Below are 20,757 nucleotides of genomic sequence, written 5' to 3'. Positions count from 1 at the left end.
AACAAGAGACAGTGTGCTTTAGTAGTTTGATCATTGAACTACAAATCTGGAGACCAGGATTAATTTTTTTGTTCAGCCATGGAAACCTATGGGATGGACTTCGGCAAGATTTATAGCCTCAGAGGAAGGCAAACCCCCTTTGAATAAATCTTGCCAAGAAAATTCTATAACGGGGTCATAATAAGTTGGAAATGATTTGAAGGCACACAACAGCAGCAGCAATAGTATAAATGTAATCAATAAATCATAATCAATTCCAAAAACAATTACAAAGAATCACAAAATTACATTATATGCAAAAAAAAGAAAAGAAAATCAAAATAAAAGTTACACCAAAAAATCAAAATGATGACTTGACTCAACAAAAAGGTTTAACATCACATCTTGATTATACCAGTCACTAACTTTAGCAGCTATTAAGGTAACCCCATCCTTGGGTTGTATTTTTAGCTCCATGTTTGTAAAATAGTGGAATGTACAGTCGCAAGCAGCTTTATTTAGCACCTGACTTCACATGGTGGTGACATATGGGTTTTCAAGAAAGGGAAGAAGTCCCTGGAGGTATTGAGACTTTCCCATACTTTTTCTTTGGATTTCACCTGCATATTTATGTTTTTCCATTTAAGTTCTTTCTTGAAAATCCCACATTTCTCTCACTCTCAGCCCCTTTCCTCCTCTTCCTGTTATAACTCATTTCAGAAATGGCCTTCCACAAACTTCCACCGACACCTTTTAATTTTATTAAAATGTTGAAGTACTTTAGCAATATCATGCTAGTATGCATGCACACTGGAAATTCTGGGATAGAAAATATCAAAATATGCTATAGTCTGTTTGCAATTGGAACAGTTGCCATCATGTTGTTGAGTTCCTTTGCTTACAGATTGCCCTAATTTGCAATCTCTTCCTACTTCTGTCTTCGAAGCAGAACATGGGTCCTACTGTGCTCCTCATCCTCTTTCTCTTTCAAACACTTCTGCAAAAGGGAAATTCTCCAAAACCTATACAGAAGATTTGTTCCCAGAGCTTCCACCACTTTGCTACTCCACCTCATCCTTTCCTCTCACACCTAGTCCTTCTGACTCTGGTACTTGTGCAACATGCTATCTGTTCTAGAAACATTTACTGAAAAGGAAGAGAGGGATAGTATAGGTGCATGAAACCCACCCACTGTCATTTGATAAAAATAGTGGCTACATATTTTGCTCACTATCTTGGCTTCTTTAAAAACTGAATTTTTTAAAAGATGGAAATGTGGGGCTTTATTGCATGAAGCTGCTATACCATAGTTTTGCACATAAATAAGGGGGAATGGGTTAATCATGGGGCGGAGGCAAACTGGTAGCAGGATGTACATGGTGTCATACAATGGGGTTTGCCTCCCTTGTGCAATAAAGTCCTTAGGGAATAAATAGTCAACATGTGGGATTCCTACATTATGGATAAAAATTGGTTAATTTTGAAGGCTATGCGCAGTACCAGAACTGGGGTAGTTGCCCACCCATACCCTAAGTCAATGTCAAATGCCACAGCAATAGCTCTCTCAATTGGAAAACTGGTATCAAAATTCAGAACTAAAATTATAACTAAATTACCAGTGGGTTAAAAACTTGTATGTTTCTCAAAAGGTTCATTAATTGAATTCTTTAGCATGTGAGAACCACTGGATTAAAAAGACATACACACACATACAAGCAGCAGCAGCAATAGCAGTAGCATTAGTAAATTGAAATAAAGCGCTGGTAAATTAAATGCCTTCAACCTACGTCCCTATAATTCATTTTTGGTGCCTAACTGTACACATGACTGCACAATACTGTTATTCATTTTATTAGCATTATGAGACAATAACAGGGTCTGTAATTTTTCTAGTAACTTCAACAGCAACACTTAATGGGAAACAAACACAGAAACTCCATGTACTCCAGTGAGTGCAACTGCATTTTCTTATCCTGTTTTCATGGAGTAATTACTTCAGTGATTGCTTTCTGTCAGCATCATTGTGGTTACCTTTGTCACAGACTGGCACTACATTTTGTTCAGCCTGATTTCAAATACTGGCTGTGATTTTAGCTATTTTTTCTATAAACTTCCTGGAAGTTCAATTCATCGGTGTGCAGACAGTTGGCATATGGCATCGGCACCGCTTAATTCCCACTTAGGTCCTTAAAATAACTCAGAGGGGAACCTCTTTTCTTTCTATGTAGATGTCAAACTCTCACTTCAGTAAAATAGGCATGGGGTGTGTGCTTAAAAGGGAAAAAATGATGTGCCCATCACTGAGCAGAGCTCTGAGACCGCTGTATAAATCCATTGACAATCCAATCTCTTTTAAGATTAAAAACAGGGAGAGATAATCTGACTCTGCTGAATTCTTTGGAGTTCTCACATTTCAGAGGTACGATGAAATGGTAGCTGGGCAGCTCTCACATCTGTTAAAAAAAACCTCCCTTTGAGCTGTTGCTTTGTTATTGTCATTTCTCTTAAAAAGCAGAAAGGATAATGTTGAGAAGATACATAACATTATTATTATATATAATTTTTTGTGTGGCAAGGGGAAGGTTGGAGGACAAACCAAAGTGCAGCACTGCCCAGAAGAATGAATGCTACCTCTATTCTTTTCCTGTTTACTTAAACCAAGAAAATATTTTCCATATAAACAGACAGTATAATCATAGGTCTGGCTTTAGTTGCCATTGCTGTGCAAACAGGTTGACAGTTTGATCCTGTTCCTAAATTTGATCTGCTAAGATGCAAGCAAAGGGTTGTGGCAGTATAGCTGTAGCTTCAGCCTAAAAAGAAGAAGAAAACAAGAAAAGCCCCCCTGGCTCAGATCAAAGGCCTCTCTTGTAAAACATTCTGTTTCCCTTCGTGGCAGCAAAAAATAAAAAATAAAAAATAAAAATGCCTTATGGGAAGCCCAAGAGCAAAACACAAAGGATGGCAGAACTGTCAGCTTTTGCTGCTTTCCAGCAACTTTTATTCACAGGCATTTTTATCTAATCCCTTAAAAAAAAAAAAAACATAACCCATCCTGACCCAAACAGGTAGGGCAAAGCTGTACAAGGTCTGCCTTGTATACTTTGGAAAACACTTATCATTTCCACACTAACCTATTTTTCCTCCTGGCTACTACTGCTTCATGAGAATTTTAAAGGAAAGGAACAGTAGACAGTTTCAAAGCCTCTGAGTCAGAAATACTGTCCCAATGCAAAGCCCATGCTCTCCTTAATGCATTCCTGGTTTTCAGTTTCCTGTGTTGTTGGACATTATGTAATACAGAGGACATTGCTTACACCAAGGGTGGACAATTTAGAATGGTTCAAATATATTTACAGTTTAACAATATCTAGAAAGCCATGATACCAATTCCTACATCAAACCTTTGCTGTCAGTTTCATAGAAAACAACGGGTGCATCTACACTGTAGAATTAATGTAGCTTGACACTACTTTAGCTGCCATTTCTCAGTGTTATGAATTCTGGGAGTTGTTCTTTGGTGAGGCACCAGCAATCTTTGGCAGATAAAAGATTGTAAAAGCCGCAAAATCAAAAAGGATCCTTACAGTCTTCTACTTTTATTTATAATGAGAAACAAATATTTCAAAAAGACAAACCAGAGTCTCATTATTTTTTATTGAACTGTACCTTTATATACACAAACTTGAAAAATGTATGTCAAGCAAAATTGTACAATGCACAATTATACCCTAGAGTTTAGTTCCAGCCCCCACCTCCAACCCACAGATATCAAAATCTGTGAATGCTCAAGTTCCATTATATACAATGACATAGTAAAATTGTGTCCCTTGTATAAAATGGCAAAATCAAGAGTTGCTTTTTAGAATTTTTAAAACACATTTTCAAGTTGCAGTTGGTGGAATCCATGGATGCATAATCCTCTGGATAAGGAAGACTGATTCTATATAACACATTTTATGTTTTCAATCTGCAAAGGATTGTAATGTAAGTTTTTTTATTTTCCCCTGAAAATGTCATTGTTTTACTTCAAAATCCAGAAATTCTTCTTCCCAACCAAACCTTCAACGTTTTTAAAAATTGTGCTACTTAAAACTTTTACTGAGACTGAGAATATTATGTCCTGCCATAGCACTGTGGTTGATATTTTTGAGATATTATTTACACTTTTTAAAGACCAAGCACTAAAACATGTATATCTCATTTTCTGTTAATTGCAATGTGGTGGATGAATCTTAACAATAAAGCACTGACAGAGAAAAACATACTGTGTATCTTATTTCAGCGAGATGCTTGTAAACCAACTTTAATTTTAATGAAATTGAAGCATGATTCCCAAAAGCAGGCACCCCTTAGAATACACAGATTCGAAAGCAGATAATTAAGAAGGGGATTTATGGAGAACTCATCTTCACCACTGGTAAACATGTTGAATTTCAAAATAATGTCACTGTTAGTGAACTCTTTTGTTGTGTCAAAGCAAACTTTAATTGCTTCATTTACACTCAGGGAAAACACTGCACTCCCGCAATGGCTTTGATTTATTGTGTTAAAAGACTGCATGCTAATCATATCAGGAGGTCAATACAAGTTTCACTTGAAAATAAAAGATTAATGTTTCTACTATTATTTGTATTCTACGCAAGGAAGGAAAGGACCAAGTACAGATTTAAAGATCTGACATGTCAAAATTTTTCTGCACCTAGAAAGTATCAGTGGCTAGAATAGTATTTTTTTCTCCTTACATTTTATCAGAATTGTGTAATTTTTAAATTTTGATCTTCCTTTTCAGTGACAGATATCTCATCCAAGAGGGTTTTTCCTTCTTTTGTTGTTTTGCAGTTATTCTTTTCCATATTCTTTGTTTAATTGCATTTTTAAATTTTAAATTAAGTTTCATTTTTTTTAAAAAGAAACAAAACTAGTATATTAAGGACAAAAGATATGGGAAATGTGGAATGTCTCCCAGATATCAGTAGACTTTAATACTCGTCAGCCTTAGTACCAGAGCCACATTACCATGAGAACTATAGTCTAGCAATATCTGGATGGTAAGCCAATCCTTGTTAATGACTTATAGATAAACCTTCACCTTGCTTCATCTGAAGAACAGGGATTTGCCATAGAAATGAGAAATACAACATTCTGGAAACAGAGAAATCCAAAATCTAGAGGCAGAAGTAAATCCAAAAGCACTAGTCTTGATTCTGCATGAATTTCTAGCTAAGGGTAGGCATTTATCTTGTGAGACGTTACCATGCTGTGTAATCAATTGCAAAACTACTCACTTGCCATATCCAATGAAATATTTTGTTTACCAATTTTGGATGGTACATTTCTCACACATTTGCATTTTGAGGTTGGAAAGTTATGCAGTCCATTAAGTTACATAAAATATGAATACTTCTTCTCAAAGTGCTGGTATAAACACACTTAAAAATAAAGGAATAAATAGAAAACTGCTTGGTTGGTACACCTTCTTATTTTACTCGGGAAATGGATCCTTGTTTCATCATTTTTTAAAATAATCAGGTTACAAACACCCACTGTACGTATTACATAATATACTCAAGCAACAGGCAAATAATCATGGACTAAAACTTATGAAATCCAATATTTCATTTTCCCCACAATTTCATTTATTTGGTTCTGGATCTTATTGTAATGGATACCTAAGAGTTTTCTGGAAGTTCCAGAGCATCCTGAAGCTTCAGGACAGTCTAGATGGTGGGGTCAAGTCCAATTCAGCCCAATTCACTGTTCAGACTGGACACTAGTGTCACCATCCTTCAGCTGTGCTCATCAGCACAGGGGAAGGGGATAAATCCTGCCTGTGTCACCACCGCTGGTCCTAGCCAGACACAGCACTTCATCCAATCTCCTGGCCATTGCATGCACTCTACTGATCTCAAAATGAGATGCCTGCACAACCATCAAGAAAGAGTCAGCAATCTCCCCTTCTTTCTAGTCATCAGGTGTCTCATTCTGATGTTGGCGGAGGTGCCCATTATGGCCAGAAATGTGGATGAATCTCCATGGCAAGCTAGGAATAGTGGCAGTGGTTCAGACATGGATCACGTGAAATGCACACAACCCCAGTGGAATGGAAGTTATCTCAGGCTGTCTGAACAATGACCCCAGATTCAACTCAAGTGTGCAAGATCCAGAGTTGTTCTAGGAAGCATTTACACTGGGCTAAACTGTCCAGTATAGATGAGCCCTGAAACTTCAAGTCATATGCCTTTTTACATATGCCCTCTCACATAACATTTAAAAATGGGTTCTATTATGTAACTGATACAGAACTAGACACATTTAGGGCTGTGAAAAAGCAAAGAAAAGTCTGCTACTGGTACACTAATTATTTATTTATTTTTCTATTAACTTCCATATTCAGCTGCTGCTTTTCAAATTAACAATTGTCTACATCCAAAGATTTAATTTTCTTCCAATTTCATGGTTCTTCTCAGAATATTATCCTTTAATAGTGAGCTCTTGTTGTGATTCAACACAAATATAGTTGTGATTCAACACAAATACTAAAGTGTTTCATTATAAAACACAGAAAAAAAACTGAAACCAGGAGGGAAATTGTTAAGAGCATTTATGCTTTTAAAATATTTACAAGCTGGGCCTGGATTGCCAATTATAATATCCCCAAGTGCATTTCATATTCATTATCAATGCAAATCCAAAACTCTATACAGTACTGCACTTATAATATTCTGTAATATTGTGTAACACTATAATATGCTTTGTCACTTGATTTAATTATATGGGTTGCATAACCTTAACACCATAAATGAATGGCATTCATGTCATAGACAGGTCATAGTTCAGCAACAGAACATATGTTTTGCTTACAGATAAAACCCTGTGATTTCAGAAAACAATACAGGGTTAGGGGAAGCAATAGTTGTCTTTGGATATAACAGAGATGCCCCATTTTCTTACCTTCTGAGGTTGTGGTGTGACACGAACACCTTGAGTCGAAACCGGGAGGAAAGATGATTTCAGTTCTTCTGAAGTGTGGGTTTTAGGAGGTCTGGGTGGGGGAGTTGTGGTTCTATTCTCATATTTTCTTATCATGCAATATTGTTCTTCTGTAATCTCCTCCACAACAGACTTTACTGGTAAAACCAAAGTATCTTCAATATGCTTTCTCAACAGCTGGAATGACATTTTTAAACGATGCATAGGGATTTCCCATATTTCTGTGGGATTGTTCAGTGTGCTGATTAATAGGAAGGAATCTATTATTTCTTCTTCAAGCTGCATACACGGGATATCTGCCAAAATATCCTCCTGGACTGAAAGATCCCTTATTGATACTTTGACATTAAATGGAAGGGAGAAATCTCTGCAAAGTTCTGAAAGTTCATACTGCCTTTTATCATGGACAAGTTCAACAAAGCCACCTTCCATGCACATTGGAAGAAGTACACTTTTCTGGGTTTTATTTAGCAACACAATTTGTTCACAGACCAAAACCTCCTCTACTATCTTCTTTTGTGGGTGACTTGTTTCATTTGTCTGCAGCTGTGGAATTAGAAACTCATCTCCAACAGAAACAGAACACAGATCTTCATTAAGGGACACAAATGCTTTGGTAGCCAAGACGTGAAGCTTTTCCTTCATATCCCGTGCTATTTCTAAATCATACGCAGTTGGAAATTTCCGGGACCTTCTTTTGAACTTTCCTTTGTAGCTGATAGGAATTAAAAAGTGTCTTTTACAGGACTCTTCCTTGAACTCAGATGCTAAGATCCTTCTTTCCTGACTCTTTTTGTAAATTATTACTTCTCTGCCAGGGTGCAACAAATCATATGACTGCTTGTTTTCAATGGTACTTTCACTCACTGCAACAACAATAGGAAATTCATCACTTGTCCTTTCCAAAATATCTTCAACTAATAATGGTTGAAGGAAACTGTTAATATTGTAGCAGTCTGTTACATCTTTAACTTCAACATCTAAATCAGAAAGGAAGTGAACAATCTCTTTTTGAACTGGAAAAGAAAAGAAAGAGTATAATATTTAGACTAATTATACTATAAGAAGTCATAATATAATACATAATAAAGGGATAGTAAAGGTAAAGGTTTCCCCTTGACATTAAGTCTAGTTGTGTCCAACTTTGGGGGGTGGTGCTCATCTCCATTTCTAAGCCGAAGAGCCGGCATTGTCCGTAGATGCCTCCAAGGTCATGTGGCTGGCATGACTGCATGGAGCGCCGTTACCTTCCTGACAAATTGGTACCTATTGATCTACTCACGTTTGCATGTTTATGAACTGCTAGGTTAGCAGAAGCTGGGATTAACAATGGAGCACACCCCATCCTGCAGATTCGAACCGCCTGCCTTCCAGTCAGCAAAGTGGTTTAACCCACTGCGCCACTGTCAGAAAGAGCGGGAAAGATCCAGAAGACCCTAATTCATATAGACCCATTAGCCTCCTAAATCAGGATTATAAAATATTCATAAAAATATTAGTAAACAGAATAGAAGGGATTATAACTAAAATAGTAAAGGACGATCAATACGGTTTATAAAGGGTAGAAACATCGCACATCCTTTAAGAAATGTATTAAACATTCTTAATCATATCAAAAAAGAAGATTTGCACTCTTAAAGTTAGATCTCTATAAAGCTTTTGATTCAATAAACCATGGGTAACTAAGGATTTAAATCTTCACTTATTAAAATAATAAAAGAGTTATATACTAACATGAGATCAAGAATAAGAGTAAATGAAGGATTAATAAAATACTTGAAAATAGAAAGAGGAGTAAAACAAGGTTGCCCTCTATCTCCACTATTATTTGCATTAGCAATGGAACCTCTGGCAGACAGAATACAAAACAATTTATTTTTATTATTTATTTCTCGGACTTCTACCCTGCCCCTCTCAACCCCCGAGGGGGCCTCAGGGTGGCTTACAAAAGGCACAATGGCAGGATTAAGGGATATCAGATTAAGAACGAAGAAGTGAAGATAAATCTTTATGGGGATGACCTTTTATTAATAATGGAAAACCCGGTAGAAGCTATAAGGGAAATACAAATAATTTTAAAAGATTTTGAAAGTTATTCAGGATTGAAAGTGAATATGAGCAAATCAGAAATACTTATATACAATATGAGGGGAAAGGAGCAGAAGGTGCTGCAAACAAAAATGGGAGAAATAAAAATATTAAGAAATAAAATAAAATATTTGGGCATAATCATTACAAAGGAAGTAACCAAGTTAAAAGCGGCCAACTATGGGGCAATACGGAAAAAAATCAGGAAAAAATAAAAGCCTGGAGGGATAATTAAGTATCCCACAAAAAATACAAGCACTGAAAATGTGCATAATTCCCAAATTACTTTATCTTTTCCAAACTCTATCAATAAAAATAAAAGATAAACAATTAAAAGAACGGGATAACATTTTGAGTGAATGGATATATGAGAAAAAGAGAAATAGAATAATGAAAAAGATTCAATATACCCCAAGGAGAATTCTTGGATGGGGGTTTTCAAATCTACAATATTATTATGAGGCTTTCCCATTAAGAGCATTTTTAGAAATAAGTTTAAAGGGGAGAAGATAAATGGATAAAATCAGAGAACGAAATAAATCTAGGATGGGGAAAATATGGATTATACACCAGAGATATTAACAAAATAAAGGAAAAACTGACAGGACCAAGAAAGGTAGCATTCAATTGCTGGCAAAAACGGCAAAAACTATGGGCATATAAAATATCCAGAAAGACTTCAGTTAAGAGCATGGGACTTCCTGAAAGGTCAGCAAATAACTTAGAAGAAAAGGGATTAAGGAGGGTAAAAGACATGTGGAAACAAGATGGAGAAATAATTAATTGGCCAGAGTTTTTGGAAAAGGGAGGGGGGAAGAGAATTGGTTAAAATTAAGAGGGATTTGGGAAAAAGGTAAAAAAAAAAGAGGCTGCATAGCCCACTGAAGAATTAAAGGTAGATACATTGCTAAACGCAAGAGAAAAAACAAGCAATACGTAAACAGGGTGTGGTGCTCATCTCCATATCTAAGCCGAAGAGCTGGCATTAAAAACAGAGCAATACGTAAAAAATGGAATGAGGTTAAATAATTAAGGACACAAAAAATAGAGGAAATAATTGGGAACATGAATAAAATAAAAAACAGAAAAATATAATGAATTAGAAAAAAAATGGTATTAAGATGGTATGGAACTCATGGAAAACTTGCTTATATTGTAAAAGGGATGAATTCAAAGTGTTGGCAGTGTAATAATAAATCACATATGTGGTGGGAGTGTTCTGAAATAAAACAACTCTGCCAAATAATACAAGCAAAAATTCAGAAGATATTGCAGATAAAAATTCAAATTAATAATGATTTGCTACTATGGGGAGTGTTGGATCACCCAAATATATCAATCAATTACCAGGAGTTATATAAAGTAACAATAAGAGCAGCACATGCGGTGATCGCTAGAGGATGGAAAGACAAATTGAAATGGACATTAAGTAATTGGAATGATTATATGTATGATCAAGTGTTGTTAGATATTACGGGAATTTTGATTAAGCAAGCAACAAGAGCAGACAAACAAAATGACATTATAAATAGATGGAAGGTCTACTTCAACTGGGTGAAAAATGGAGGAGCCAACGATTACATCAAATTAAAAATACAAAGACTTCACCAGTGGCTGGATCAGCAAGATTAGTAAAAATATTCTGTGGTTGAGGAGGAAGGGAGAGGGAGGGAAAGGGAGGGAAAAATATAATTTACATCAGTTGAATTACTTGGGATTTATGCTTGTAACACTTGGAATATGGTTTTCTCATTTGTGTTTATACCATAATAATTTTTTTTTAAAAAAATAACCCACTGTGCCACCATAGCCCCTTAATAAAGGGATATTATATAAAAATATAAATGCTTCCTGTAGATATGTTTAAACATGAGAAGGTTGTTGAAAAAGAAATTTATTTACCTTAGAGTACTTTTCATCTTTTTAAAAATCAGAAGCAGATCACAGAAATAGTTTACCTTAGGGTTTCCAAAAGTTGGAAATGACATCCACACAGAAAGGCACCCAACAACAACAGAGTAATTTTACTCCATACCATTTGATCCAGTGAAAAGGGTGGAAAATACATTGGGTGGAAATGGAAAAGAAGAAAGTAAAAAACAAAACATTTCTACTCTCTTTTCCATTTTGCCATATGGCTCTTTGCTTTGTCTCCATCGCATCTGTAGAATTGGTTTGCCAAAGTATTCAAAATAACATCTACATATTGTTTCCTTAATCCTTAAAGTAACTTGTTAAAACAGGTCGCTGCATAGCAGGTAATGACAGGTGAGAGATAAACTTAATCATTTGTTTAAAATCTGTGTATTGACAACATATGAGAAGATTGAGTTTTTTTCAGTCCTGGCTCCCTGCCATTATTTCTATCACCTTTACATATGGAAGGTGATGGTTCAGAAAAATCTTGCACATTCTCTGATCTCCCCGCACTTTCAGCCATGATACTGTTTTTAATTTGTGTATTGTGATTGATGTTATTTGATGTTGTTGTTGTTGTTTTATTGTGTGGATTTTAATCTGTATTTCGTGCTTCACCCTTGTAAGTCATCCCAAGTCCCTTCGGGGAGATGGTGGCGGGGTATAAGAATACAGTATAAAGTATAATTATATCCTCTTCAATTCATGGTGGTTCTGAAAAAAAATGGGTTCCTGTTTACAGGAAGATCCCTTGCCAAGGAACAGGAGTAGCTAGTGCACATGAGTTTGTAATACTTGGAATATGGGTGTAGCAATGTGCAAATAGTGTTTATCAAATGGAAAATGCTCTTAAGTCACATTGTGCATGTGTGTGTCTATATCTATATCTATGTATATTCCATACACATCTGTAGAATTGCATAATTATATTAGTGATGACCCTTGAAGCAAGGTAATTGGGACTGATAAAAAATAAATAGCTGTAGCAAACACATATTTTTGATAAGCTGCACTTGATTCAATGCTGCTGATATATAAGTAAATATCAATTGGACTCCTTAGCAGTAACCATTTTATTTGTAATAGAATGTATGCTATGTCTGATACTGCCATCTCATACTAATAGTGTTTCATAATAAAAGAAAGTGTAGAAATTGTCGAAGGCTTTCATGGCTGGAATCACTAGGTTCTTGTGGGTTTTTTCGGGCTATGGAGTCATGTTCTAGAGGCATTTCTCCTGACGTTTCGCCTGCATCTATGGCAAGCATCCTCCGAGGTTGAGCATCCTCAACCTCTGAGGATGCTTGCCATAGATGCAGGCGAAACGTCAGGAGAAATGCCTCTAGAACATGGCTCCATAGCCCGAAAAAACCCACAAGAACCTAGTGTAGAAATTCATTGTTCACAGTTTATAAGATAACTTGCTTATCATATGAACAGAGGTTGCTTATAGAACTCTGTAGAAGAAATTTGGAAAATATTCACTACAATTTTTATGTTGAAGGCATGGTGAAACACATAGAGATGACAGAAAACAGAAAAAACTACTGAAACATGCATTAGAAACCAGAACTATAAAACAATATGTTGTTCGTAAAAACAGTATGTGGGCTATTAAATCTCCTGATATTTCTCAATGGGTAGAAAAGAACATATACCTAAGGCCAGAATCATTTATTTCTAAGGGTTCATCTACATTGTAGAATTAATGCATTTGAGACCACTTTCACTGCAATGGGTCAATGCTATAGAATTATGGGAGCTGTAATTTTCCAAGAGCTTTAGTGTTCTCTGTCAAAAGTTCTGGTACTTCACCAGACTTCAAATCCTAGGATTCCATAACATTGAGCAATGACAGTTCAAGTGGTTCCAAACTGCATTAATTCTACAGCGCAGAGCCAGTCTAGAATATACATGAGTATACATGAGTATATGTCTTCAGAAAGCTCATTGTCTTTGTGTGTGTGTGTGTGACTTCATGTTCTGGGCCATGCTGTAGGATACTTTCATGTGGACATCTCTACTACACCTCTACTACTTCAAATGGCATTGCCCTCTTGCCAGAGGTACTTTATCTTTTTTTCCTTAATGTAAATTAGGAGAAAGCCGTAGGAAATTACAGAAAGACTACATGACAGATGATGTTGTCTGGACTCTTTCTCATGACCTCCAGAAAAATCATTCCATGAACCAGAGAGCGTGATTGAACAATAAATCCTGATCTATACGTATCCATTGTTAGAATAAAAGTTGCTGTTCTTTTTATGACCTTGAAACATCGACATGATTCCTGACTCCAAAGATTCCAGAACATATCCATATGGGAGAAATCCCTTCAACCTATATCTCAAAAGCAATATTTCGGGCATCACTGAAGTGACAACTGCATACTTAATTCTTCCCAGTCTTCCAGGTCAGGTTAATAATGTCCTATATGTGTGTGTTCTTTCCCCCTGTCTTTCTACCTTTCTTCTTTTTCCTCACACAGGAATAGTGTGGAGGATAGGGCAATGTTTAACGGTACAGCATCAGATCATGAAGTAAAATAGGAATTACGGTGTATATGCCTGTTTTGTCTTCACATCACCTATTGACTTGTGGCAATCCAATGAATTTCATAGGTTTTCTTAAGAAAGGAATATTCAGAGATTGTTTTGCCACTGCCTTCCTCTTGAAATAGAACCTACAACACTCAGTATTCCTTTGAGGTCTCTCAACTAAACATTAAACAGGTTTGAGCCTGGTTAGCTTCTGAAATCCGATTGGATCCCAGTGCTGTCAGTGCATTTCGGCCTTCCAATCAACCATCACTTAAAACGCAATTTTGTAATATGAGAATATTTTGTAAACATGAAGATAGATATGACTTGCCATATGCATTGATATCAAATAATTATTCCTTTCTTCAGTTTTCAAATATTTAGCTACATCTCCACAACCACCTCTTGTTTCCACAGGGAAGCAAATCTCATATTTTGTGAGATATACTTTTAGCATCCCCTGCAGCTTATAGTATATACATAAAAATACAAAAGGGCAGGGAGGGTGGGAACAGGTTGCATGAAAGAACATGAACACATAAAAAGAATGAGCATTTGCCAGGATGAAACTCTTTCTGAAGGCATAAGACAGGCACTTGAAACCTCCCCAGAACGCCTTGAAATACATACACTAACAATCCTACCTACACCTATTTCATACAGTCATTATATAAAATGACTGTATAAAAATAGATATCTTTTATTATATACTCACAAAGGATTTGTCCCCATTTGGATAAAAGTTAAGGAAAGGTAGAGGGAAATGTTCTACTTGCTGCTTCCACTGAAAACATATTTAATTCTAAATCATAACACAACACAGAACTGTCATTTTTTAAAGATTTGTCTTAAGTCTATCAAGCACATAGCTAGATCTCTCTTCATTTTTCTGTGTGGAAAGTGTTTACATAGAAGCAGGTCTGTAGCCAGGATTTTGATTCAAGAGGGGCTGAGTTTGATTGGGGGGGGGGGCTGAGTCTGAGTGAAAGAGGGTCTACCCTAGCAAACCTTTTGTATCATTACCCCAATACCCTGGTGCATATGGGATATATTGAGCATGGTGATCAGATCATGATATGAATAAACATAACAGTTTAAATAATGTACCAGTAAGACCTTCTCGCAGACCACCATTAGAATTTCGGAGGGAGAGGGGTGAAGCCCCTCAAGCCCTCCCTCCCCCCCCCCCCGGCTATATGCCTGCATAGAAGCATTCAGCCGTATTACCTCAACTTCAGTCTGAAATGGTAGTTTAAAGCCAGGACCAAATGGCACACTTTTGCTCGAAGCTGCTTATGCCATCATTGGATGTCCTCCCTCCACCTATGAATTGATGGGCTAGGAAAACCAGTTTCTGTAGGCTTTTTGAAATTGTGTTTTTGGAAACACTGCAATAGGGGAGAGGCACTCCCAACCCAGATGCACACTGCTGGATATAGAAATATAATATGGAATTATGGCTTCCAAAACATGCTTACATCTTGTGTTTATAATGGATGAACTAATGCTTGATTCAAGTATTGTATAACATTAAACAACAGATATGCAATGCTATGTATTCAAATAATGTTTCCCATTTTTGTACCATTTCAACACCAGTTATCTCGATGAACATAAAGTGAATGTTTACTCCATATAGTAACTCACTTGTAGGAACTCTTTAGAGAGACGAGAATAAGTCTTTCCCCTTGACAGCTATCCAATCAACTTTCAATTCATTCACAGTGAACTGAGCCTGAGGCCACTTACCAGAGCTTCAGAAAGTGCCTTCAAGAATAATAAATACTTTGGCATCATCCCAAAGTATCATCCTGTGCTCTTATTCATGTTCTGTTACCCATAGATTTCAATGTGTCACTGTATTCATTCTTTTTAAAAATACTTTCCCAAGCTCTGCCATTGATATGCAACACATGTAGCCTACTACTGAGCTATAGTTTCTCCCCAAAGCTGCAGCTGTGATGGCTCAAGCAGTGACCTGTGACTCCAGTATGACTTATGTATGAATCCAAAATGACTCCCATTTTTTTAGACCGGCACATGATTGGGAATGGGTAATCTGTCTACAGTCACATGTTTAGAATCTTAGAATTTGGACATCTACTTCTGTCACTTCTGAATACCTTACTAAAAGGCAGAAATATTTGATAATAATATCCATTCACTTACATTTCATCACTGCTTGTACTTCATAAATTGGTGTCAGGTCACTAAAATCCACATGCTGGAAAGTGGTAGATTCCCCAGTATCACAGGTGTTAGTGAATGTCACACGCCGGCTTCTGCTCTTGGGGATTTTCCATTGAGCAATTTCATTCAGGGTATAAATCCGGTTATCTTCACATTCATAGAATTCACCTTCTTGTGAAAGTGGCAGTAGAAAAGCATGCATTTGGGAATCCCTTATGACTTCACAATGTACAGTCAGGACCTTATTGTTGTCTTCCACAGAGCTGAATATGATCATCTCGCCTGGTTTGATGGTCAAGTTTTCGGTCTGTAACTCTTTAGAGCAATAGAAGCAAGGTTGTTGTGTTGGTGCAATCAAAGCACTTCTCACAATTGCTTCAACATTAGCATAAGGTGTTTTATCAGCTACAATCTTGCAGAGACCTTTAGAAGAAAATTTTGATTTGAGCAAATTGCCTTACAATTATAAAAATACTGAAAAATATACAATACTTTATTTTATATTTATATGTTATTTTCCAATAACTCAAATTGATTGTAATAACAGTTTTAAACTAATTAATATCAAGTAAACATCTTCTAAGACCATATTCAAATGTCTAATTCTTGCAGATCACATCTAACAGTTACAAGCATTCAAGAACCCTGTATAAAATCAGGAAAATTAATATATAGTTTTTTAAAAGAATAAGATCTTGGCAAGTCTACAAAACCACTTGTTATAATTCACATTTTCTTAGCATAGAAATATGCATGTTCAGCAGTTGTAGATATGTGTGTATATGTATGCTCATATGGAGTGCTTCTCAATGGCAGAGGAGACTTGCATAGAGAGGAATGGAACTAGCAAAAGAAGAAGAGACTGGTCCATCACATTCTTATTCTTCTTTAGTGCTGCTGGATATTTGCCATCTGTATCTGGCTAAGAACATGGCCTAAGATAAACAAGAGTCAACTTCCAAGTCCTGATCAGGTACAAATTACACTGTGACTGAATAAATTGTGAATTTCATTCAGTATGGATATAATGTTGTGCTCCTGCCAGCTTTCATATATTTGTAAAGATCCTCAGACTTTAAAATTGTGAAAGAGGATGCAGCTTCCAGCTAATAGGTTTTTAAAAATGTGATCTTTTTTCTTTGTTTCTGACATAAAAAGATATATTTATTTAGGATAATTATATACTGCCTTTCTCACCCCTGGGGAGACTCATGGTGGTTTACAACATATTAATGGCAAGAATTCAATGTCAACATACATACAATAAAATCAAATCACAATAACTTAACACTGACATATAACTATAAATTCAAATCATTAAAAACATTAAATATGGGCATATACAACATGCAAACATTAAGACAAAGCATTAAAACATCCTAATATAAATATTAAATTCACATGATCCAAAAATCATACACTATGGCTATCCCGATTATCATAGCATGTATTTCCTGATTATTCTTTGCATTACATTACTGCCCAAAAGTCTGATCCAACAATCACATCATTGTTGTTGTTTTTTTTTCCCCGGAAGGTCAGCAAGGAGGGCGCTGTTCTAATCTCACTGGAAGCTCCAGGATAAATGTTCTGTGGACAGAGAGTAATGGCTGGATGCAACCATTCTGTGCATTGGCTATATTGCTAGTCTGATTGCTCTTGGGTCAGTCCTGAACTATAAGACAGAAAAAGCACTGTGATAAGAGACAATGGGGGTGGGCAGTACTGACAGTCCCTTTCATACTGCAGTTTCAACATTATCCCATTTTAATTATCTTTATTCCATCCTATAGAGTCCTGGGATTTGCAGTTTAGAGGGGGCATTTAGCATTCTGAACCAGAGAGCTTCATTATAGAGGTGTCAAACTTGTCACCCTCTAGATGTTTCAAACTCCAACTCCCAGAAGCCCTTGCTAGTGTATCCAACGACAAAAAAATCTGGGACCTGAAGTCCAAAACATCTGGAGGACCATAAGTTTGACAGCACAGCTCCAATACCTCACCAAACAACTAACCCCAGAATTCCATAGGATGCATGCATGGCAGTTTAAACAGAAATCGTAGTGTTATATGCAGTGTGAAAAAGCCTTCAAGAGAAATGGTGATCCAGTTTCTTCCAATTTTAGACTCAGCCAGTGTTAAATTCACAAATATGACTTTGTGGAATCACCAAACAGCATGGGACAATACTGGCACATTAGCAGTTAGCCCAACCATTCACATTAATAAACCTTTAATAGGCAATGTATTAATTTGCATAGGCAGATCTATCAGGGACATAGAAAAACAAAGACGAATGTGGGTATGATGGATAGTCGCCCTCCTAGACACATGAAGTTTGTCTTTAGGCAGTAGAAGCATCTGGTTATTGAGCTCTAATTGCAACTTTGAAATATTACAAGATACAGGAGCTTCTGCAACAGCAGTGCCTAAAGGGCATTTTTATTTCCATGTTAATCATACCCATTGGAATTGTTTTGTTAGAACTGTATTGAAAAGAAAAATTAAGTACATATGTACATTTGGATAGGGTTTTTCTCTCCTAGAGGAAGATTCAAGGAGACATTTCTAGAAGTGAGCAGCCGGCTTTCATTTAGTGATGTGATTAAATTGTAACATGTGACTCAACAGTGCTAAAATGTCTCTACTCAAGTTACTATGGCTGCAACTACACATAGTAACATTTCAAAGCAATGCTGCTATGAAAAAAGTGCCGTTATATTTTTTCCTCCTCAAAATGCACAAAATGGAGGGTGTGATATCACCTCCTGGTTCTTCACTGCTTTCTCTTTGCGCAGGGAGGAAAAATCAGTGTGAATGTAATGCACCGGGATTCTGTGGCTGAGGTTTTGCAACTCACCCAAGGTTACTCAGTGGGTTTCCATGGCTGAGTGGGGAATTGAAACCAATTGAAATCTGGTCTCCAGAGTTAAATGCTCAAACCACTACACCATGGCTTCACTTTTTTTTAACATTACCCAATCCCAAGGGTGAAAACAATGTTCACTTTATTTCTTGTCAGTCTTCATAACATGGACTTCAAATTCTATGTCTTCACTGCTTCTTTATTCCTATCTCTGTCACATCCTTAATATACTACCCGTTGTGGCTTTGACAATCCCTGATGTCCCATCTTTACCATTCTTCAAAGAACCCCTGGTGAAGCAATGAGTTGAACCCTTGTGCCAGCAGGACCAGCATCAAATCTGGGGAGAGAGGGTTGAGCTTCCTCTGTTAGCTCCAGTTCCCCATGCGGGGACATGAGAGAAACCTCCCACCAGGATGGTAAAAAATCAAACATTCAGGAGTTCCCTGGGCAACATCCTTACAGACGGCCAATTCTCTCACATCAGAAGTGACTTGCAGTTTCTCAAGTAACTCTTGACATAAAAAAACATTTTTCAACTGGAGCAAAGACCCAAGCAATTGTGGCAAACCCATCGCCTACAGATATACTTTCCTAACTAAACAGATATCTTGGATTTCTCCAATTTAGAACGAGAATGCTGAATCACATTAAAGAAAACAAAATCAGAATGTTTTCAAGGTTTAGTCCATAGAGCTGGTGAATTTAATTTAATCTCTGTATTAGTCAAACAGATGGTAGGAACCAATTCTAATTAGTTGAAAGTTCAAACTGAGTCATGCTTATTTATCCTATGACAACAAGGGATATTTTGAATGTATAGGTCATAGACTGCTTATTATCGTGAGTGTTTTAATTATTTTACTGCTTATTTTGTTTGAAATTAGTTTTCTTTGGGGTTTGCTAGAGATGTTTGAGAGTTGCTTTTTCATAGAAAATGTGGGATTAAAATTGTAATTGTTTCATTTAAAATGCTTAAGAAAGGTCAAAAACTAGGTCAAAGGCAGAGAGCCATAGACTCTTTTGCACTACAGAATTATAGCACTACGATTCCACTTTAAGTATCCTGATTTTTATAGTCTGCTGTGCTACTCAAAGGAGCTGTCTGGCTGGGAATTAGAAATGCTCTTCCTCAACTGCACTTTCACCCCATGCCCTAGTTCATTAGCTAAAATTTGTACTATCCTATTTCTTGCCCCAGTTGGATATGCTTTACGACAGTTCTCATCATAGGTTATGGGGCACTATTTTGGAGGTTAAACTTTGTTTTATTTATCTTTGGGGGTTTTTTTGTGTTTTTATTTTTATGGAAGCCACCCCAAGTCCCTTTGAGGAGATTGAGGCAGGGTACAAAAATAAAGTAGTACTAGTAGTTGTTGTTATTTTATAACTGCAAACACCACAATTTCATAGGATGGGACCATGGCAGTTAAAGTGAAATTATAGCATTATAACTTAGTATTGTGGAAGAGCTCTACTCCTGTTTTTGTTCATTACTTAAGGAAAAGTCCCAATGACAAAGCATCAAGGTAAAACAAGTTAAGGAACACACAAGAGTCAGTCACTTATGGAGGTTTAAGAACAGAGTGGAGAGGCAAGGGTGGCTGGTCTTGACCTGTCTGCTGCTAACAAATAATCTAGGGTAGTTAGGTTTAAAATAAACCTATTAAAAAGAATTTTAAACTCATCTTGGAAAGTATTAAAAAGTCAGGGTATATTACAGCTCTATAGTGTACCTTAACAAGAGTATTATAGATATCAAGTACATGTTTGAACTCAGGGGTGGTCAACACATGGCCACAGGGCTATTGGAGGCTCTGATGTTCTTGTGGGCTTCAGACTGCCTCCAAAATGGCAATTTCCTTTTTAAATAGGTCAGAGAGCATCCCTGCATAGTTTTATACTAAAAGCAATTCCCCAAATCCTCTCATTTTTCAAAACCAGAAGTGTTCTTCCACCTACATCTGACTTTTTTGTTTCATTTTTAATTTGTTCCCCCAACACAGAATTGTCCCCAGGGCCTGTTTAAGTTGCATCCTCCTGCCTTTAAAAAAGAATCCAATGCAATGTGCACCTACAGTCAAAAAGATCTTAGGGCTCAATAGCAAGGGAACTGAAAATGAAACTACTGTATTGATATCTAGTTCCCAACCTTGGGCCTCCAGGTGTTTTGGACTTCAGCTC

The 20,757-nt window shown here is 36.6% G+C and overlaps 1 protein-coding gene across 1 annotated transcript in view; it reads right to left on the bottom strand.

Moving 5' to 3' along the window:
* The window catches only part of THEMIS (thymocyte selection associated), a 76,334-nt gene that overhangs the window by 39,199 nt on the left and 16,378 nt on the right, over window positions 1-20,757 (bottom strand). The window contains exons 3-4 of the mRNA XM_060753317.2: window positions 15,687-16,130; window positions 6,934-7,988 (exon numbers count right to left, since the gene is read on the bottom strand). Of these exons, the coding sequence (XP_060609300.2) occupies window positions 6,934-7,988; window positions 15,687-16,130 (1,499 nt within the window). The remainder of the gene's footprint in view (window positions 1-6,933; window positions 7,989-15,686; window positions 16,131-20,757) is intronic.

Source organism: Anolis sagrei, chromosome 1 (genome assembly GCF_037176765.1).
Source record: "Anolis sagrei isolate rAnoSag1 chromosome 1, rAnoSag1.mat, whole genome shotgun sequence".
NCBI classification, from domain to species: Eukaryota; Metazoa; Chordata; class Lepidosauria; order Squamata; family Dactyloidae; genus Anolis; species Anolis sagrei.
Note: the sequence above shows the minus strand (reverse complement) of the source record. Positions and strands in the feature narration are given on the sequence as shown.